The following is a 23,019-nucleotide window of genomic DNA, read 5'->3' on the forward strand; positions in this document are numbered from 1 at the left end:
TTTATGCACCAGCAACCATTGATGGGTAATATGAGTTACGATTAAATATAATTTATATTATTTAACATAAATTTAAAACGTGAAGCTTTCATAGCTCAGTTGGTTAGAGCACCCGTTTAGTAAGCGGGAGGTCTTGAGTTCAAATCTCAATGAAAGCAGTTGTTACTTGGATTTTTTTCGGTTCGCATCTGTTGGATGCTCGATAAAATCTCAGAATTAAGAAGAACATATTTAACATAAACCTAAAAATGTGTAGCTTGCATAGCTCAGTTGGTTAGAGCACCTGTTTAGTAAGCGGGAGGTCTTGAGTTCAAATCTCAATGAAAGCAATTATTAGTTGTTTTTTTCCGTTCGCATCTGTTAGTTGCTCAACAAAATCTCAGGAGCGAGAAGAAGATGGAGATTGGTTGTCCGTTGTCCTTGTCATGGTGAGGAGTTCATCAGCTTTTGGATAAGAATTGTATGTACCAAAACTGCTGCAGGTAAGCGCACAAGAGCTTGGGATATCGTCTTTTCTGTTCATGGCTTGCATGCTTGGTTCCACTTCCATCCTCCCGAGAAGGCATACAACAACGCCTGTAAGCCTCTTTGACTGGGGGAAGCGCCGGAAAGCAGAGGAGAAACCTCCATACAAGTATCATGACATCGATCACCCCTTCTCTCGATCACTAGTGGCCAACACGCACCTGAGAGGTACCTACTTCTGATCTCGCTGCTTCCTTCCATGGACGCCAGCCACACACCTCTCTCTCTCTCTCTCCATGTTTCATGGAACAGGTAGGGAGCTGAAATGCTGCTACAGAGCCTCCATCGACGGCTTCAGCGCCGTCGACTTCCACCGCTGCTGCGACTTCAAGGGCCCTTGTGTGGTGGTGGGCTACACCACCACGTCCTTCAAGTTCGGCGCATTCAACCCCGAAGGATACAGGAGCACCGACGACTACTACGACACTTTCGACGCCTTCGTCTTCTACTGGAAGGAGGCCGGTGGCTCTGCAGCAGCGGATGATCCGGTCATACTGCCCAAGGTCGGCGGCAGCGGCGCCGCTATTTTCGATTACGCGAGAGGCGGCCCGCAGTTCGGAGCTGACGGCCTACTCATCGGCCCGCCGCTTACGCCGGTGATGGGTGTCTTCACGGGGCCGGACGCAAGCTCCGGCGTCGGTGATCTGAGACAAGCCAAGTCCAGGTTGGGGCTGTCTTATGCGAAGAGGGAGGACGGGAAGGAGTCGGTGTTTGGAGACGTGCCTAAAGCGACACTTGTTGAGGTGCAGGTCTTCTGTTGCCCGCAGATTGCAAGCTTGTACTGAGTAGAAGCCTTCCAATAGCTAATTTGGCATGATTTGGTGGATAAAGTATATTGTAACACCAAGTAATCATGTGTAGTGCCATGAAAAGTATTAAGATCACAATAATGGAGCTCTGTGCTGAAATAATGAGCACAAAGAGGTTTTGGAACCAAGCTTATGATCATGGTTTCATTGATTGAATGATGATGATGATGATGATGAGGCCCCATTGAAGTGGGCCTCATCTATCTTGGGCCCATTCAAATAATAAGGGAAACCCAATAGATAGAGACCAAATCAACTGAGTGGTTATATTATGTTTCAGGTAGGCCATGAAGGTCATAGCTCTTCTCAGCCACAATGCATAGTCCCACAGCCACACATCACAAAACAAAGGTTGCAATCTTGTTGTGCCATTGTAGAGATCATCATTGTATTCATTACTTGAATTCCTTGAATGGTATCTAGTATTTATATTGATGGCTATAAATTCATAGTTCATGTATCCCAATAACCACCTATGAGACCAGCACAGATGATAATATGGCAGCATACTTGCAGATGCCTTGAAGGATTTCCCAAGCATGTTAGCTTATACAGATCACCCAAACAACACTTGTCCACCCTTTTCCCAACCCAAATCCAAATTCCCTCTCCACCCACACTGTCACAACCCATGTACTCTGAACTCCTCCTATCTGCCACAAAATCCCTGTCTTTGATCCATGGGAAGGAAGTCCATGCCCACATTATCAAGGCCTGCTTCACACCTTGCATGTTTCTGCAGAACGTTCTCCTTAACATGTACTGCAAATGCGGTGACATGTCCCTTGCACAGCACCTGTTTGACACAATGCCTACAAGAGATACCGTCTCTTGGAATTCGCTTATTACTGGGTACTCTCAAGTTGGAGTGTGCCGCAAGTCCTTGGATGTTTTTAACGAGGCAAGGAGTGTGCAAACTAAGCTGGATCATTTCACCTATGCTAGTGCACTGAGTGTGTGCTCTCAAATTGGGGACCTGAAGATGGGGAAAGTGATTCACGGGATGGTTTTAGTTAGTGGATTTTATCAGCGTGTTTTCTTGACTAACTCACTTATTGATATGTACTCGAAATGTGGTGGGATCAGTGATGCGAGTCTTGTTTTTGATAGTTCAAGCGAATTGGATGATGTTTCTTGGAATTCTATGATCTCAGCCTATGTTCGGATTGGTTGGGATGTGGAGACACTCAGGAATTTTGCCAAGATGCACCGGTTGGGAATAAAGCCGAATCCATTTGCTCTTGGTGGTGTCTTCAAGTCTTGCTCAAGCCTTAGCAATTCAGTTATACTTGGGAAGATGGTTCATGGGTGTGTAATTAAAGTTGGTTTGGACTCCGATGTATTTGTGGGCAGTGCAATGATAGACTTGTATGCAAAGAATGGCCTCTTGAGTGAAGCAGTCATGGTCTTTAACTCCGTGCCTGATCCTAATGTTGTTGTGTTCAATTCCATGATTGCTGGGTTTTCCCGGTTGGAGACAGATGGAAATAATGAACATAATTATGAAGCCATATGTCTCTTCTCCGAGATGCAAAGGAGAGGAATGAGATCTTCAAAGTTCACGTTCTCAAGTGTGCTGAGAGCTTGTAACTTCCCCCATGATTTTGAGCTGGGGAAGCAAATACATGGACAAATTTTCAAGAATAACCTCAAGCGTGATGAGTATATTGGAAGTGCACTAATTGAGATGTATTCGAGCTCAGGTTCCATTGAGGAAGGATTCAAATGTTTCCATTCTGTGCTTAAGCAAGACATTGTCACCTGGACATCCATGATATCTGGATGTATCCAGGTAGACCATTTTGAGTGGGCACTGAGCTTGTTTCATGATTTGTTGGGCATTGGCATAAAGCCTGACCACTTCACTTTATCATGTTTGATGAGTGCCTGTGCAAATTTAGCTGTGGCAAGGTCTGGAGAGCAGATCCAGTGTTATGCCATTAAAGTGGGATTTAATTGGTTCACCATTATAAATAACTCCCAGATATTTATGTATGCAAGGTCAGGAGATGTTGATGCTGCCAATCAGACATTTCAGGAGATGGAGAATCGTGATGTAGTGTCATGGTCTGCAATGATCTCAAGCCATGCACAACATGGTTGTGCAAGTGATGCTCTGATGCTTTTCAAGGAGATGGAAGGTTGCAAGGTTTCCCCAAACCATGTTACTTTGCTTGGTGTTCTTACTGCTTGTAGTCATGGAGGACTGGTTGATGAGGGACTCAGGTAATTCTGTTGCAACTGGAATTGAGATAAAAATTTTAAATCCATTTTTTCCCAAAACATAAACTCACGTAGGTATCGTCTAAGATTTCATACGTTGTATAGCAAGAGAGGGTTTGTAAAATCTAGATTTTCTCTAGATCTATTTCACCACTTGAAATAAGATTACATTCTATAGATGCGAAAGATGGTGGCTTTTGTGAGCCATGCAGCATCTAGAAAAGTAAACACAAGTAGAGAACTTCTGTAGAGAAGCAGCACCAGTACCCCTAATGAGAGGAATAAGACTAGGATTATATCTTTTTCTAATTACCCCAAAAGAAACAACTCTATAAGAGTTGAATTCTTCAATTCTTTTTCCTATGCTTTTCCCAAAATACATTTTCTTAGTCAATAGATATGTGGTAAATACTATTGCCTGTCTTCAGGCAATATACTTCGCATTGACTAGGCTTTGTGCACAGACGTTTGCAAGAAATCTGATAAACATGTTTTTCTTGGGCGCTGACAAGGCTTTGTGCACAGAAGTTCTTCAGAATTCTGATAAACATCTTTTCTATCTTATTTGGCCAGGTATTTCGAGCGCATGAAAGTATATTACAACTTGTATCCAAATGCAAAGCATTGCGCCTGTATTGTTGACCTCCTCGGACGTGCTGGGAGGTTGGTTGATGCCGAGAAATTCATACTAGACTCATGTTTTCATGATGATCCTATCCTATGGAGGGCTCTGTTGGGTTCTTGCCGAGTTCACAAGGACACTGAAATGGGTACACATGCGGCAGAACGAATAATGGAGCTTGAGCCTCATTCCCCTGCCTCATATGTGCTACTTTACAATATGTACCTCGATGCAGGAAGGAAATCCTTTGCGATGAGGGCAAGAGATTTAATGAAAGAAAGAGGAGTGAAGAAGGAACCAGGTCTTAGCTGGATTGAGATTGGTGCATCGGTTCATTCTTTTGTGGCAGGTGATAATTCCCACCCTGAAAGTCACGCAATATACGATAAACTAGAAGAAATGCTGTCCAAAATAGAGAAGATGGGTTATATCAAGATGGAGGCTTTGGAGATCAATGGTTCCAGTCCAAAACAGAATGGAAGTTTTGTGAACCATCACAGTGAGAAGTTGGCAGTAGCACTTGGAATGATTCGTCTACCCCAGTTGGCGCCAATTCGTGTTATGAAGAACTTGAGGGTGTGTGTGGACTGTCACACAGCAATGAAATTGTTCTCAGAGAGTGAAAAGAGGGAGATTGTCCTCAGAGATCCTTTCCGGTTCCATCGGTTTAGAGGTGGCTTATGTTCTTGTGGGGACTACTGGTAATTATAATTGGTGCAACACCAGCAATGCCATTAAACTTCACTATGCCATTCTGGAAATCAACTGAACAGAAGGGAAGCCTAAAAAGCAAGGTGAAACATGCTGAGGGCATTTGTTGGTTCTGTGACTGTACATCTTATGGAGCAAAAGGAAAGTTGCTGTCCATAATTTAGTCAAATTTCAACATTTTCGATGATCGGCAAACAGAATATGACAGCTGATATCGGATCTTTGCCCAAAGAAGAAAAGAAAAAGGAAGATGAACCAATGTAGGAACAAACAAGACAAGCAAATTCACCGGCAACCAGTCATTTTACCTCTTTGAAAGAAGCAATTTCTCTACAGTTTTGATCTTTAAGAGTACATTAACCACCATTAATTGCTGTGATCTGATCTACCAAATATTATTTTGCTCGCATGTCTTCTGCAGTTTACGACGCTGATCCATAACATTCAACGGTGATGTTTGTGACGATAACATGTAGAATGTCAATGTAACCATTTATCAAGCACCGAGTAAACACAGGTAAATCCATTCGTAAGGAATCAAATTGATTGATATTGTTGATCATTTTTCTAGCGGTGGGTCTTTTGTAGGGAATGATCCCACCGTAAAAATAACAGTTGATCTCCAAATTGATGTATACCGCATCTCCATGATTCGATCTGTCCAGAATTGAGTTTAGTCCCACATCGACAGGTAGGAAGAAGTCAGGATCGCTTCGGGCTACATATAGCTGAGCGGGGGCTAACCAACAAATCATGATCCTTCAGGCAGTAAACGGGATGTGATGAGTGGTAAAAGCTCGCGCCGTGTGCGTGATGAGCAGCCGCCCAGAGCCTGTTACGACAACAGGGCCTGCTCCCATCTTTACCCTTCTGATCCCAAAATCTGTAAAGCAAACCTCAAAAACTTTTCTCGGTTGGATAAAGCCCAGCATCATTGGGCTCTTTTCGTGTTCGATCGGACTAACAGGTTTGGATACTTCATTCATCGAATATCCACCACAAAACCAAGGGCCACTCTTTAGATGCGCTATCCTTTATTGCCACAACACCACGTGTCCTGGTCTGCGAGAAGGATAAAACTGGAGGGATTCAGCTTGCGGTCTTGCTGGAGGAGGGATGGAAACCACCCTTTGCAGTAGCTGCAGCTTTTCTGTGACGTACGCACCCCGACATCAGCTCCATCCGAAGAGGTGCAGCGCAGTAGCAGCGAACGGAGGTGGATTTAGAGGGGATGGGAAGAGAGCCACGGGGTTGTTTGGGAGAAGGTGCGCGTTGGCTTCTAGTTTGTCGTTGGTTTCCGGGATGGTGTTGGGATCTCCTGGAGATGGGTCGGCAGTGACGCAGGGTCTCTTGGCCGGGAGGATCCCCGGCTTATCTGAGCCTGACGAGAATGGTTGGTATTCCTTCATACAAGTTATATGACGACCTTTCTGCTATTCAATATTCATGAATTTTGGTGATCTTTGGGCTGCTTATAACATGATTTATTTCTTGAAATCTCGTACAACAATGTTTATACCAAATTTCTCAAGATGGATGCTGCTGCAGTGCGTAATTTATTTGTCTGCTTAAGCCAGAAAACACAGAAAATATGACTGCAAGAAACATGTTTGCTGAAGTGTCTAAGAGGGTTGTGATGTTAAATCCATTGTGTTATTTCCTCTGTTTCATCACCATCTGTACGAGTGTGGTATGCAATCAGTTTGGATAACCCTTCATAAGAAATTGCTCAGACAGGTTGGAGGCAATATCGTAGACCGGATGACAAATCCGGAGGCCATGGAGTGGGTTGGAGTCCAATAATCCCATACAGCTTCAAAGTTCCAGATGGCTGGCAAGAGGTACAAGTTCTTACTGGAAGACATCCTTGGATTATGCTTTGAATGTGACTTCATCGCTACGTCTCATTTCTGCACAAAAGTATTCCTTTTGGCACCTAATTGTCTTTTGCTAATCATGTGTCGCCTCAGGTTCCCGTATCGATTGCAGACCTCGGTGGCACAGAGATTGATCTAAGATTTGCAAGCTCCAAGGAAGGCCGACTGTTTGTTATCGTAGCTCCTGTTCGACGATTTGCCGGTATCATACCATGTTTCTATAGTTTGTGCACACACCTTCTGCCATAGCACTTAATAGCAAATTAAAATTAGGCTTGTTCTGGCAACCAGATAGCAAATTAGTTCTCTTCAGACTCAGAATGAAACTTTTGTCTTGTTTTTACCATTCCACTAATCTTTTCAGGAAAATCTAGTTGAGTTGCATGGTTCTTTTACTTGATCAATGTTTCCTCTTATCCCTACAAAAGATTGATTAACTTGTCAATTTACTTCAGAAAATTCATGCGGACGAATATGATTCCAGAATTTAGATAACTGTTGTGCAGATTCTTGATGTGTTGATATCAAAGTCTAAACTTGCCTACGGTACAAGTACTGTGTTGTTATTTCCATGTGGACACATATACTGGCACATGGATCTATCAATCAGTTTAGATGAAATATGACTTCCAATAATCATAGAATTTTGTAGTGGATATGACTGAAAAATAGGTATCATACAATAACCAGAATGACAAATTTGATAATGTAAAAAAGTATTTATCAAAAATGAATTGCTTGCTTGAGATTACAGGCATTCGTTTGAAGAATTTTGTTTTCTTGGAAGTGCCAATTGCAAGAAACACTCGTCTTCCTAAAGATCTTTCTTGTTCTCATTCATCATGTTATGCTTGAACCTTGTGTAGACATCGAAGGAGAAGCAGAAATCGAAATGATTGGACCACCGGACAAGGTCATCAGTGCTTTCGGCCCCGAAGTAATTGGTGAAAACGTAGAAGGTAAAGTATTGAGCATGGAAGTAGCAGAACATTCAGGAAGGAAATATTATCAATTTGAATTGGAACCACCTCACGTCCTAATCACAGCTACGGCTGCTGGAAACCGACTCTACTTGTTCAATGTAACAGGAAGCGGTAAAACCAATATCTGAACACTCTTCGATCACCAGATTCTTTTGATAAACAGGTCATGGATCTTGTAACTCGGAAATCTCTTCCTCTTCGTTTTCAGGTCTTCAGTGGAAGAGACACTACAAGGATTTAAAACAGATTGCGGACTCCTTTCGTGTCGTCTAGAAGCAAACTAAGTTGATATCTTGTAAATGATGGATGGTTCTCGGTCATCAATATCGATCGAACAACGAAAGAAATCTTTTGCTCAAGAAGAAGAAAAAGAAGGGATGCTTCTGCACAGAATTGTAATGGTAATCCATGGATTGCCTTCTTAGAGGTTGTAATTTCTTAGGTAGCTTGCATCCCTCCAAATTGTACACCTTGCTAAAATTATGTATCATTTAGGATTACTCGAAGCATTGAGCTGCCCAAGCATCAATCAGTAAACAAGCTTTTGCACGATAGGCTCAAACCGACCTTCTGCAAGTCCAAAGAACTTGAAGAAATATAACGCATCTCTCTTTTGGTTTAATTATCATATAAGAGTTGTTCACTGTTCATAAAAAATATATATGTATATGCCACATCACACATAGAGGAATATTTCATCATTGAACCACTTATTAATAATCTGTAAATATTCAGGAGACAACTTTATATCAAATCATTTTTTCACTAAATTAAACTTCGTATGCATTCCAACCTCTATGTGAATTGTTTTCTTAAGAATATTATTGTCAAGTTGATGGTATCAACAAATTGGTTACATCATTAAGTTGATTACATCTTAAAGTCGAACACGTCGTCACGATGATCATACCCATCAGGCTACCACACCCTCAAAATATTTTGGCATTCGATCATATCACCATATAGGTTGCTCCCTCAAGATAGTCACACCCGACTACATCCTTCTAGTGTCCTTAAGGTAATAGTGTCATTTAAGATTATTATATCCTTAGTTCATATTCTCGAGTTGGTATATCCTCAAGTTGATTATATATTACAGTTGGTATCATCTGAAGTCAATTATGTATTCAAATACAATCTCATCCTTAAGTCGGTATTCAAAGACAATCTCATCCTTAAGTCGGTTGATCTTTAAATTGGACACATTGGACCTTTGAATCTCTTCGAGTGATGCATTTATCACACACGATGCCATGAGACATGATTTTGTCTTCGAGCACCTTCGAGATGACGCTACGTGACTCCTACATTGACTTGCTTAAGCAATATCACTAGGTACACAAAATAAATAGAGGTATATAGAATGCTTTGTTTGGAATTGAACTATGGTTTCCAAGATGGCATAACAATACTTTAGCACAAACATTCATATTTTGGTATTTATGTTAATAGATAAATGGTAAATAAGGTCTGTTGACCCCTTGTTGATCGAATAAGACCACTAGACTAATTGGTTGGGTCCATGGCCGAGCTACTTGATCAAGCCATTCCAACTTGATCCCAGTCAAATCTAGCACAACCAGATTAGGTGCAGCTATTTCATCCACCCAAGTCTCTTGTAAGTAAGAGATCCTTATTTACCACTATACTACTCATCCATTTATCTATTATTAACAAGACAAATATGTAATAACTATTTATGCTCATGGCATCCAATGTGATCGATACAGCCATCTATTTTACGATATATCCACTCGAAAACATGTAAAGTGCTCAACATGATCAAAGCATCACACTCAGTATGCGATCTAAATGGATAAATAAACATCCGATGCATCTAAATGTCTCTATCGTGCATATGATAAATCAAAGTAGGATAAAAAAGTATTAAAGTAAATCGACATAGCCAAAGTATCATCTTCTTACATATGATACATATAACATGGACTAGAGAAGTATCCAAATCACATGACATACCAAAAGTATGCACTTGCACATCATACATCTATCCAAAATGATACGATTGACATGTCCCCTTATACATAATGTGTTCATCTAAGATAAAAAAATATTTGAAACATGTTATATGCCTAGAGCATCCTCTTAAGCATGATGTGTTTGCCTAAGAAAAAGTATACGAAGCATCCAACATGATCAAAGCATCCTTTTGTGTGTAATATGCCAACCTAGTAAAAAAAAAAAAAAAGCATATATTACATTCGATGCATCCAAAACTTTTCTTACGTGTGATGTATCTATTTATGATGAAAAAGTATTTGAAGTATTCGACATGATCAAATCATTCCTTTATATACATTATATCAATCCAAAATAAAAAATATTCGTAACAATTAGTCCTTTGTATACATTATAACAATCATTTCTTTATATATAAAAAAATATTTGATCAAAGTAATCTCGTGCACTCAAGCCTAAGATGAAAAAATATCATATATGCAATACCTATCGAAGTTCCAAGATAGAAATTATGCTTCGAAATAAATAAGCCATTTGAAATTATGTAATATCTTTCGAGGTATATTTTTATTTTAAATTCACTTAATTAAACTTGAGCTATTATGAAAATGATTACAATATATTTTTAATCATTGAAGTGGTCTTACCAAATGTACTCTTAGTGTAATCTTTTACAAGAATGAGATAGAGAGAAATTTTTATTTGATCAATCATGACTCCTCGAATGTGGAAACACTACAAAATGTCTTAGAGATTGATGCTCAATGGAAATAATAATTATTTCATTAGAGGTCTTGCAAGTATTTGCAAATCTCAAAGAAAACTACACAAATAACAAGTGGTACCAAACATCATTTTTGATAGGGATTCTCTAATTTCTAGGAATAGTTAAAAGCAAATGGTTACTTTTATTTTTATTTTTCCTTATTTTTATTTATATCATTTTATTTTTTATTCGGCTCATTACACAAAATCGAATTAACGATAAAAAAAATTAATTATATTTTATTCATAATGGGTTAATTTTGTCATTGTAATAGGAAAAAAGAAAAAAGAAAAAAAAAGGGGGCAACAATAATCAAATGTTTTGCTTTACACCAAACCTTTCAAAAATCGTTTTGCTTTACACCAAACCTTTCAAAAATCGTTTGCTCTCTTTAACGTTTCCTCCACGCTTTACACCTTTCAAAAACCGTTTGCTCTCTTTAACGTTTCCTCCACGCTTTACACCTTTCAAAAACCATTTGCTCTCCTCCACACTTTACACCAAACGCTTTACACCTTTTGCTTTCTCACCGTTTCACACACAAATAATCAAATGGTGGGATGAATAGTGACAAGAGGGCTCGACAGGCTATTGGGCATTGTCGCTATGGAACTTGGCGCCCGACAAGGCTGTGCCATGAAGATGGCTGCCAAACCGGTGGCAAGTCATCCACGACAACAGAGGGGTGTCGGTCAAGGATTATTGACCATGAGATTGCATTGGTCACATGCAATGGAAAAGTTGCAATGAGAGGAAATTGAGAGAAGGGGTATTTGGGGGTATTTGGGTGATAGGGATTTTGACTTTGGTCAAAATTAATTTTGATTAAACTTTATCCTTAATTAAATTATGATTATAGCCCATTTTTAGTTTTAATTTTTGTTGAATCTCGAATTTTAATGATGAAATCAATTGATAAGTTTATGAGACTAATATGCTCTTGAGATAAGTGACATAAAAAAAAAAAATACTTTGATTACATAATCAAGAAAACCATATTAGGTCGAAATAAAGCTCACATATCAAGAAAACCATTAGGCATGAAGTTGGATTAATTGGATCGTTAAAAGACCAAACTAGTAGCTTAAACCAAGCTTGGGTGGTGGTATCGCTAGGCTCAAGTGATAGTACCGCTTAAGTTAGTCGATGAATATAGTTTGTGCTTTGTTAGCCTTTTTAACGATGGTACTGCCTATTGATGAGGGTAATAATGGCGATAAAACTCGGGTTGACGTCAACTGCCCCTGATGACGCCTCGCGCCTCGGTTGACCTGACAACACTTGGTCAAACAGACCGAAACGCCGGTCGAGGCACATTAACATCTTGCTCAGGCTCGGTCCTTCACGCCACACCAACACCGCTGTCAGACGTTACCAGGAGTACGATCCTGCTCCCTGCAGGCGGGCACATCAGATAACGGTAACCTTCACTATAAAAACCCTCACGCTCCGAGGAAAAAAGGAGGAGAAATAAAGACAAAAACCCCTGCGATTATCCACTAACTTGATCGTCGGAGGGGTCGGGCCGAGTTCTTCCGACCCGACCTATGTACAGGTGCAAGGACGAAGTGCCCCCACACGACGCCCCGGCCAGGAGTCCCGTCTTGGAGAAGATAGCGGCCCCGTCTCCGATCGCACCTAGCGAAGCCAGCCACCTCAGCGGACTCCCGGGTCCCGCAAAAAGATCCCCGCTCATTCGGATCCGAACCAAGCTGTGTTGGCCCCGAGGCGACGACTTAAAGTTGTTGACACCAATATTTTAGCGCTAGAAGGAGGGCCGAATGTCGAGGGATCGGTCGATCGACTCAGACGAACCCACAACCGAGGATAGTAGAAAGTCTTTTATATGCTTAACTATATACAAATATTAGTTTTACAATTGAAATACTAGATAGATATTATAGTTATCCAAAAATAAAATATTGAAAGCTATAAAGGAATAAAATAAGATATCTATAAGGGACAAAAGACTAGATGCTCATATATAAAATATTAGATCAATTGAATTGATGATATTTTTATATATTAATTTACAAATTATCTCAATAATAAGAAATCCACTTTATGATTTATGTTTACATTGGAGGGATAATTTACATAAATAACATAATACAAATTACATTATCAATAATAAAATCTAATTTCATGACATACATTGAGGTCGCTATTCAAACTTTATGATCGTGGAATTTTATCTCACAACTTAGTATGATCATACTCAATTGTCAAGTTGTTGAAAATATGTTTTAATATACTATAGTAACTTTCTTCTCTAAAAATAATTAGTTTTATAGTGGATCCTAACATATTAGCATAAAGTATTTTATGGATAAGGAATGAGTCCAGAAACAACTAGTATCAATTAAGATATGTTTTGAGTTTTACTATATTGATTGCTGATTCATTTACTTAAGTTTTACTACTTAAAGTATCTAACAAAACATATTCTTATGATTAGGTTTATGAGCAATTCATAAAAAGATATAGTGATACATATTTAAGTGAATATTATAATTAATATTTTTCTTACATAATTAAAATTATTTATTTTTGCTATCCTATTCATATATGTATATATTATAGTTGAATGTGATAACATAATTGTCTTGACAAAATAAATTATAGAGGTCATTTTGGATTATAATAGAAAAAATTAACAATGTTGTCGTCGTATATAGAATGAAGTATAACATTGATGTCATACAATTACTATGACTTAGTATTAGGATTCAGACTTACTATAATATTATTATATTTATTAGACTTATTAGCTTATTTTTTAAATTTACACATGTATAAATGCTTTTTAAAATTTCATAATCCAATTAGGTAAAATTATTTTTAAATAAATTTTATTTTAGTTATTTTGATTTTAAACCCTTTGTATCTTATTAATTAATAGCAAGGATTTAAATTTCCAATTATACCACTTGTACCGGGTGGTACATACTGGTTTGCTAATAGATCGATATGCGAACCATCTACTATCAGGTGGTATGCTTGATATAGTCCCGTATCGGATGATATAGGACTGTATCAGGTGGTAACAGTCAAAATTTCGACCATTACCATTTGGTACAGTTGGGTAACGGTCGAAATTGACCGTTACTACCCAATACAGTCAATAATGGTCAAAATTATCTCTTAAACTATCTCACTCTATTTCACTCTCACACTCTCTTAAACTATCTCAAACTCACTTTTTCTCACATTCTCTTTTTTATTCTCACATTTGTACTCTACTAAACTATACAAAGCAAGGATTTGTGAATTGAATTAAGGTTAATTTGAAAAGATTAAGAGGAAAAACTTTTTAATGTATTCTCTTTATTTAATTAGAGAGTAATTAAGATATTTAATATTATGATTAGTGTGTTTAATATTGATTTATTTGAAATTAGACACTTAATTGGTTAAATATTTATATTTCATACATATTAAATATTAAAAAATATTTATGATGGTAAAAATATGTTTAATTAGATTTTATTAAAGTTATTTAAAGCTTTAATTAATGATTTTAATGATGATTTAATCAAAATTTGATTAAATTTGGGTCTATTCAATGTCTTTAATATGATGTTTGATATATATTTTTAAAAGAGAAGTAATTAATATATAATTAACTATATTAATCATGTGATTAGTGTATTTAATAATGATTTCATAATAATTTGATCTTTTATATTTAATGATTCCTTTATATATTTCACATATTTATGATGATAAAATATGTTTAAGTAGGTTTTATTAAAGTTATTTAATACTATAATTAATAATTTAATAAAAATTTGATCGATTTTAGGTCAATTTAATGTCTTTAATACCTATTAGGGTGTTTGACATATTTATAGTATTGAAAAATAAGTAAATGATGCATAATTAACTATGTTAATCCTATGGTTAATGTATTTAATAATGATTTCATAATTATTTGATCTATATTGGATTAAAATTACATATTTAATATTTTTTAATGTGTTTCATATATTTATAATGGTAAAATAAGTTTAGTTAGGTTTTAATAAAATTATTTAATGCTACGATTAATGATTTTTGGTCGATATTAGGTCAATTCAACATATTTATAGCTTATTTAATTTAAATTTGGTAAAAACATGATACCAAAGGAACAGTTATATGATAATGCATGGGTTCATGCCGGAAAGATGGATGAGAACCATCATCATTGGCAATGTATTTATTGTGACTACAATGACAATGTTAGAGGAATAACTCAGGTGAAGATGTATTTGGCCGATGGATATCTCGATATTGCAAAATGCAAAAAGTTTCCGACGAAGATCTATAAATTATTTCAAAGCAAGCTACAATAAGTAAAGGAAGATATATTACAAAGGAAGACAATAGTTAAGGAAGAATACTATAGAGCTACGTAGGAACCTATTTATGATCAGTATGAGAGTCGTGACGATGAAGTCAACCCAGATCTCATAGTTGGAATTCGTGCATCATTAGAGCATTAGTTTATGATTAATAAAACAATGAGGCATTGACGACCTGACTCACAATGGGATCATGATGATGATAGTAGAATCTAAAGGTCGACCAGCATGAGGCTGCCAACTGTTCCTCCTTAGTTATGCCAAGCTAGTAGCATGAGGCATAGTGAACTTCGTGGTTTTATGAGAGGTCTTGGCAAGCGATCTATACCATATATTGTTAATATTGATCCGTAAACCTATCACCCACAAATAGCGAAACATACATTGATTGACGATATATATACAAAAGAAAAGAAGTGAGATATTGAGAAGATAATTACAAAATTATTCAATTTCCATAGGACTCCGACCAACATAGCCTAAGGTCCATATTACCATAGTATGGCCTCCTTTATTCAAAAGTCTGGCACGGGGATTCAACTTCCAACATTGAGGGAGATTCACGACACGTACTTAGATGAAGAGGTGATAGAACTAAAGGATTAGATCAAATCTTTTAAGAGACAATGAGACAAATATAGGGTAACATTGATATATGATAATTGGATAGAGTCAACAAGAATGAGTATCATCAACTTTTTTATTTATTGTAATAGAAAAATGGTATTTCATAAGTCAGTTAATGTTTCTGATAAGATCCAAGATGCATACTATATTGAGAGCTTGATGGACATCATAGTAGAGGAGATTAGAGTATAGTATATTATCCAAATAGTAACTAACAATGGAGTGAATTTCAAGAAGACTAGTTTACAATTGATGGAAAAAATAAAAATATTATTTTAGACTCCGTGTGTAGCTTATTGCATGGATTTAATGCTGAAGGATATTGGTCAGCTAGATGCGGTCAAGAAGTATGTAGCTTGAGTACAGTCAATTACAAAGTGTATATATAACCATTATTGGGTTCACTCTTTAATGCAAAAGTATATAAATGGTGAGATACTTTGATTTGGAGTAACTCAATTTGCTACCAATTTTATTGTATTAAAGTCATTACAGCAAAAGAGACATGGCTTGAAGGCAATGGTCACCTCATAGGAGTGGTCTGATTCCAGATATTCGAGATCGAGCGATGGAAAGAAAGAAAAGGTCATTCTTTTCTCTAGATTTTGGGAGATCATGGCTAAAATCATAAATGGTATGGAATCACTTTATATTGTTCTCTGTAAGGTCAATATGGATAAGCATCTATAGATACTATTGCTAGTCATAGGTGCCCTATAAGCCAATCACGTGAGTGATAGCACGTGTGACATAATACACATTCTTTTTGCTTATTATATTATTTGATATTTTATCACATTATATTGCTTGTTACATATATATATATATATTGTTAGACTCTTGCTCTATTGCTCTAATAGTTATACTCTTGCTCTATTGCTCTAATAGTTAACTTTTATGATAGAAAAAATATCCATGATTGTTGAATCTCATATTTTGATGATGAATTTAATTGATAAGTTTACGATCTAATCTACGTTTTGAGTAACATAGGACTAACTTCAATCATAAAATACAAATCGATTAAAGCAGGAGGAATCAAATGTTGGGCCGGAGTGAAACATGTCTCGAGATTGAATATTAAGCCGAAAGATCAGTTGATGTACTGCCAGAAGTCATTCGTGCCATGAGTTCGGGCATCAGGCCGAAGGATCAGACATTATGCCAAGGAGATCGGAAGTTGCGGGAGTCAACATGCTGATTGGGCAATACGTCAAAGAAGAGGACGATGCGTCGGATGAACCAATAACATGCTGGACAATATAGGATTCATGCTTATAATCAATTATGTCTAGATCAAGTTAGTTTAGGTCTAATTAAGTTGATATTGAGGTGAAATAATGTCAACTCAATTAGGGGCCAATTGAGCCTGGGATTATTTTGGGCCAAGTGGAAAGCTCGTTCAGTGACCCATAACTCGCCCAAGCGATGACACCACTAGACTAGGCAATGGTATCCCCCAGACACAGTCTCCTAGACTATGTCAACCGATGGTATCACCCAGACACAATCTCTCAAATTGTGTCAAGCGGTGGTACTACCAGTTTGGGTAGTGGTACCGCCTAGTATCAGTGCTACAAGCGATGGTACCGTTAAGACCCGAGAGATTTGAGACCTTTTTTAGCTCTATTTTTAAAGTCATTTGAGGTCTATAAATATCCCACATTTTCCTGCTTAGTAGAGCACAAAATTAAGTAGAAAAGGGGGAAAAAATACTTGAGAAAAAAAATTAGGATTTAAAGTCTCTTCCTCCTAGAGTTAGAAGTTTTCTAAGGAATAAGTGAGGTATAAAATGTTCTCTCCCGGGCCTCGGAAAAGGAGAAAGAGTTATAAGGGTAGTTGATCTTTACCCGTTGAAAGAAAATTGGTAATGAAAGCCAGTGGCCTAGAGTGAAGAAGAATTGAGAGTAGATGTAGGTCACGATAACTAAACCACTATAAATCTGATTTATATTTATTTTATGTTTTTCATTCATATTACAAATTGATTTACTTATTCATTATGTTTACGCGATATAGTCTTAACAATGATAACATCATGATTGCCATTTAGGAGGTTCTTTTAGCTATGAATTTTCTTGCTAAGTATATTGACATCGATTGGACCAATTCATGCACATTTTCTTTGATCTTCTCTTGTGTAACCAATGGTTTATGTTCTAGTAGTTTCAAAGCTAAGGTATCAGGTAAGAAGACCCCCTGTCGCCATACCTCTTTATTCTTGCCTAACAAGTATTATCAACTCTAACCTTTAAAATGGTTGACTGCATACAGATCACATTACTCCTTTCAACTTTAAAGGGGTAAACATTTCTCACCTAATGTTTACCAACGATCTACTACTAGCCTTTCGTGCTAATAAAAAATCCTACACCAGTGTCCTCAAGGCACTTAACATTTTTTATACTTTAACCTCCAAAAATCCATACTATACTTCTCAAAGCATTCCACCCCTTCCATCAAGCATTCTATGAGGTACCTTCTTTAGGGCATTTCTCTTAATTTTTTTTAACCAAAAAAATGAGACCGATTAAACAATTCTCAACTCTATTTCTACTCATCTATTGTTCAACTGTAATACATCAGATTCAATTATAAATCATATAATGCATTTAGCATGAAACTTATTTGGAACTCCCACCCTTCTTCCTACCGTATAAAACTTCAGTTGGTACATCATTTTCAAACCCAAAGTTTATGATGATTGAGGTCTTTCTAGTCACAAAATTATCAAGCGATCAATTTGTGTTAGAAGGGTTCTACCACTTTTAACAATTCTGAACTCCTCATCCTATCCCTCTTGTTCATCTCGCCCTTCAAGGAGAATCAGCAAAAATAATAGCTAATTGCAACAGCTAATACTAAAACAATAATGCAATCAGGTCACTGGCTTTAAGCAGAACAACAAAATAGTATTTGATGATCACTGCAACCTCTCTGTTCTCTAGGAAAGGCACAGTGATGTTCAAAGAGACGACAGAAAGAAGGATGTCACACGAGTTGAGAAGCAACAAGTGTAACAGCATAATGCCTTCATGAGATCAGAGTAACCACGGAGATCAAACAATCCTAAAAGAAGAGTGTACCAGGCAACAAGAACACATCCCAGGTCAATGTCAAAACCAAGTACAACAGCATAATGCCTTCGTCAGAAATCTGCTTTCTGTTCCACAGAAGAAAAATAATTCAAATAATCACTTGAAGAGATTGAACCTTCTCGAGAAAGAAAGAAATAAGGTAACAACAGATTATGAGTGTATCAGTAGACAGAATCACAGTGATGGGTAGAATAACTACGCATACAGACATCACAGAAACCCACATGATGCTAGGGCCAAGCACTGATTTTGGAGGTGATCATCGAGAACTCTTCAAGAAGCAAGGACTTGGAACTGATTCAGGATTCAAGAACCTTTCGGGAAGTGCAAAGAAAAGCAAAACGAGTGGCAATTTACCTTCCCTCTGAGATCAGGCCCCTGCCCAGTCTCCTCTGTGGTTTTGGGTCTCAAGCAGCAGACAAAGGCGATTCCCCGTTAGCTCCTCCCCCGTGGGTGGGAAGAAGTCGAGGTAGCCTCCTTATAGGTTTTGACAGTTGAGTCCGGTATTAGTTAGCCCAACTTGACCCCACCTAATTATTAAACCAACTAGACTAACATTTGTTGTTATTAAGGAGACTTAGGTGCAAGCAGTTCACAGCACTCAGAACTTGTAGAAAGTGTGATCCTATTGTAAGTGAAAAAGAAGAGGCATTCGCACAAACACTGTCGTGTTGTTACCTTCCGGTAAAAGAGACAAGAACCGGAGTAGCAAAGCTCCATGTAAACAAGCGATAGGACCACAGAATCCAGCAGAAAATCACAAAAAATGTTCTTCCAGGCTTCACAATCCACTATTCACGTCCTCGCATTAACATACAAAAGAATCAACGTACGTCTGCATTGCCCTAGCGAGCTTCCGTGATGGCGTTCAGCTTCGGGTAGAGGATGTCATAGTGATCGGCTTCTGCAGCCCCACCGGGCCTATACAACAAGGTTATGAAGGGCAGTCGGCGGCTGGACGAGCTTGACGTTGCAACACGCCGGGCTGCATGCAGAGTATATCGGACCTCGTCCAGCGAGATGGAGTCAGGAGGGAAAGTCTTTCTGCTCCATCTTGGTATTTTCCATTGGGTTGTAGGGCTGAAGTCACGGTGGAACGGAGACTGCCGCCCTAATTGATCCAGTCTCGTGTCAAGGAACACAACACGCACCGTCACACCCAGTGCATCCGATAGAGCAGCGAGCTACCTATGGTAGGGGATGTTTTCTCCATCGCCAAGAATGCTGTGAACCTGCAAAAGTACGTGAATCTTCAGCGCCTGCACGCATGATGGCCAATTAAAGCGTCCTACCTCGTCGTAGTCTGCGTCTGGATCAAACAGGATTTCAGCAGCTTGCCTGGCTATTTCATTTGAAGCAGCATAGCCTAAGAGTGAAATGACTGACCGAGCAAACACATTAGAGAACACTGAACGAAGAGAAGACACAAGAAATTTAATGGTGAGCAAAGCGTCCCGCTTGAAGCTGAATCCCACTGTCTCAGGCTCCTCGACAGAAACTCCTTGTGACTGAGCTCGCAAAGCAACAGAATACTTCAATCGCTATGTAGAAGAGTTCTTGAAGAGACTATAGTTCAAGCAATCACCTTCGTGGTGTCGATTCTTCTCTGATGTGCTCGTACAGCAGCTGGAGGAACATCTGAAGGCAATTTCACTTATAAGGACCAAAGGAGAACTTATACGCAAGCAGATAGAGTTGGAAAGCATTCTTACCTCTCTCAGCTCTTCAAAGTTGGCACAGATATTGCCGCGGATGTCATTTGTCCACTGACATAGTGTAAGACTTTGTCCGATACGATCGACCTCGGTGTTGTCTCGTGTGACCCAAATGTGCTCCTAACTCCGGCAGAAACAGAAACACCATATAAGAAGATGCAGAACCACTAAGTTGCATCAAGTTCTCAAGATGTTGTGATGGGTTACCGCATAGGCAAATAGAAAGCTTCGGTATAACGAAGCACCATCGTTTCGTATCCGCAGAAAGAAAGCATACAGTCGATGAAGCAGCTGAAAGTCGGAAAACATGCTTATCCTAACTTTCCCATCTTATATGCGACGGTAAAGTCGACGAGAAGAAAGAGGAAGAGATGGTGATGAGCAACAGAAGATGAAACCTGGATCTTTTTTCGCAGGACTTTTTCACTTCTGCGGTATTCTGCTACCATTGAGCGAAAAGTTTCCTGCAGTACAATTAGAGAATCAACAGAGTGCTTAAGGTATATGACCTTGTTGTGGTATATTTTTATGATGAAGTGTGATGTATATTTCAAAGTTCGTAATTGTTAGTTGTCTAGTGGGATTATTCTCTTTTTTTAGTCTCTCCTCCTCACATATGAATATCTTCTAATATTTTCCTCCAATTCATGTGTCATTCAATTGTCTCCGTCAATCTTTCACTACCAATAGGAGATAATTCTCTTTTTTAATCTTCTCTCACATATGGATATCTTCTAAGAATAATCTCTCTGTCATTCATTACAACCGTAACACAAATACACTTGCCAGAATTTAACCAAGTAACTGAAAGTACAGAAACATGATGCATGTTCAAGAACTAGTTGAAGAGAGATGCTTACCTTTTCTCCGAACGCCAGCTTCTCCTCAACCTCCGCCTTCAAGAAGTATAAGAAAAGAAGAGCTCAGATGTTTCATTGCATTTGAGCAAGAACCACTGGATGGTTTTAAAGAAAGACAAAAGTCATGTGCAAGAAAGAACTCAGAAAGAGAACTATATATACAAGCCACAGGCAGAAAATATAAGCCACGTAGATGTAATCAAGTAACAAGTCTCATGAGATGGAGTGGAAGAGTTGACATCAAACCAACATAAAGAACAGTGTGCAGGCAAGAAAGTTGAGGAGAGGAGAAAGGTAGTAAACAATTGTTGTCCTCTTTTCCTATATTTGGCATGGACAATGACAACCATGGATTAGTTTGGAGATCAATGCGCAGTTTCTTAGAACTTGCACGACAAACTATTTGTCCATTTGTATGGTTTTTTGTTGGTTCCCTTTACCCTTTTTTATAACTTTATATTTTTAGATCCAATTCGTTTCAAGGACCAATAACTTTCACCGTGTTTGTTCTTTCAATTGCTTGGTTAAGTTCTTGAGTGTGTATGTGTTTCGGTTGCAACGCGAGAGAGATATATTATGAACTTTGAAGTATACATCACACTTCATCTTAGTTATTTAGACATGTGCAGAGGAAGAAGATGAATTGGTCTTATTCTATAAGTCTATGCAAAGATGTTAGATGAATCACAAGTTATATCGACAATTGTGTTAGGTCTAATTCAGTTAGGTCTAATTCAATAAGAAGGTGTTAGCTAGTTTAGCTGGTAACAACTTTGATGGTTTACTATAAGGTTCTGGGCTTAAATCCCACTTTTGTTATTTATCTTTTACGAAAAATAAAATAAAATCACAACACGAATATCCTCATGTTCTTAAGACACCTAATTTAATTCAGGGATTGTAGCACATCTTTATAATTAGCTAAATTTTATGTTAGTATTAAAATCAAGTATCGGAGATCAAAAACGAAAGGTGCACACATTTGGATAGGATTAAGGTTCATTTTCTCTTTGTGTTTACTGAAATGATTGCTTGTGGATCCCTAGTGAAATGCTTTCTCTAACTCGTTTTCTCTTTTGTAGGTCATAAGGAACCCTAGGAGGTTTTGGGGAGGCTGACTTTTATGGACGGACACACAAGGGTGCCGCACGACTTAAGCAAAACTAGCTAAGTGGGTCACATTATGGTATCAGAGTAGGACAAGCATACAAATAAACACTTAGCATGTAAATGTAGGGGACCTAGTAGGGCTGTGTTGAGGGCAGCTAACATACGCGACTGTTTGGGGAAACATGCATGGAGATGTAGGGAAAATAAGTCGCTTAAAAGAGCGGGCATCTGATATTGGCATTCAGAGTACTGGCTAACCCTTAACGCAAGAGGCACCACAAGGATAATCAAGCTAGGAAGAATGTGTAGCTCATAAAGGTTGGGATGCTGAGTTTGAGATATGGCTCGACTTTGGCAACCATACTTGATGGTGCTCAAGGCAAGCGAGGCATTTGGTAAATGATGATACCGTGAAAAGTGGAATGGGTTGCTCAGCGACCGAAAGAGTTATGCAATTTGTCCAATTTGCCCCTAATTAAGTTGGCCCAATTCTAACCCAATTACACATAAAACCTATTTCGATCTAGATAATTATTACAAAGCTTGAATCAATTGTTGTCCGATTCATCATTCTCTCTTGCGGCCTACTGCCCAATCGGCTAGTTGACCTCCATAACTCCGATTTCCTTGGCGCAATTTCCACTCTTCTTGCCCCGATGCCCGAACCCATGGCCCGAAACCTTCTTCTGATACGTCGATCGATCCTCTAGCTCGACGTCCAATCTTCTGTAAATTTTACTCCAGCCCAACATGATTCTTCCTACTTTAAT

The 23,019-nt window shown here is 38.2% G+C and overlaps 3 protein-coding genes and 3 non-coding genes across 6 annotated transcripts; all 6 read left to right on the forward strand.

Annotated features, from left to right (window-relative positions):
• Positions 1-84: 84 nt before the first annotated feature.
• TRNAT-AGU (transfer RNA threonine (anticodon AGU)) lies at positions 85-158 on the forward strand. Its single transcript has one exon. It is a non-coding gene; the product is annotated as a tRNA-Thr (tRNA).
• A 97-nt stretch (positions 159-255) lies between these two features.
• TRNAT-AGU (transfer RNA threonine (anticodon AGU)) lies at positions 256-329 on the forward strand. Its single transcript has one exon. It is a non-coding gene; the product is annotated as a tRNA-Thr (tRNA).
• A 72-nt stretch (positions 330-401) lies between these two features.
• LOC135676440 (uncharacterized) lies at positions 402-1,462 on the forward strand. Its single transcript, XM_065187614.1, has 2 exons — positions 402-693; positions 778-1,462. The coding sequence occupies exons 1-2, from the start codon at positions 522-524 to the stop codon at positions 1,308-1,310; spliced, it is 705 nt and encodes a 234-aa protein (XP_065043686.1). The 5' UTR covers positions 402-521; the 3' UTR covers positions 1,311-1,462.
• A 150-nt stretch (positions 1,463-1,612) lies between these two features.
• On the forward strand, positions 1,613-5,525 carry LOC103988062 (pentatricopeptide repeat-containing protein At3g13880). The gene is made up of 2 exons (XM_009406572.3): positions 1,613-3,560; positions 4,131-5,525. The coding sequence occupies exons 1-2, from the start codon at positions 1,810-1,812 to the stop codon at positions 4,882-4,884; spliced, it is 2,505 nt and encodes an 834-aa protein (XP_009404847.2). The 5' UTR covers positions 1,613-1,809; the 3' UTR covers positions 4,885-5,525.
• A 139-nt stretch (positions 5,526-5,664) lies between these two features.
• Positions 5,665-5,768, forward strand: LOC135677959 (small nucleolar RNA Z279/snoR105/snoR108). The gene has a single exon (XR_010514788.1). It is a non-coding gene; the product is annotated as a small nucleolar RNA Z279/snoR105/snoR108 (small nucleolar RNA).
• LOC135676439 (psbP domain-containing protein 4, chloroplastic-like) lies at positions 5,675-8,299 on the forward strand. The gene is made up of 5 exons (XM_065187613.1): positions 5,675-6,283; positions 6,628-6,731; positions 6,861-6,969; positions 7,634-7,861; positions 7,959-8,299. The coding sequence occupies exons 1-5, from the start codon at positions 6,007-6,009 to the stop codon at positions 8,021-8,023; spliced, it is 783 nt and encodes a 260-aa protein (XP_065043685.1). The 5' UTR covers positions 5,675-6,006; the 3' UTR covers positions 8,024-8,299.
• Positions 8,300-23,019: the final 14,720 nt, after the last annotated feature.

The sequence above is a fragment of the Musa acuminata genome, chromosome BXJ1-6 (genome assembly GCF_036884655.1).
Source record: "Musa acuminata AAA Group cultivar baxijiao chromosome BXJ1-6, Cavendish_Baxijiao_AAA, whole genome shotgun sequence".
Lineage (NCBI taxonomy): Eukaryota > Viridiplantae > Streptophyta > Magnoliopsida > Zingiberales > Musaceae > Musa > Musa acuminata.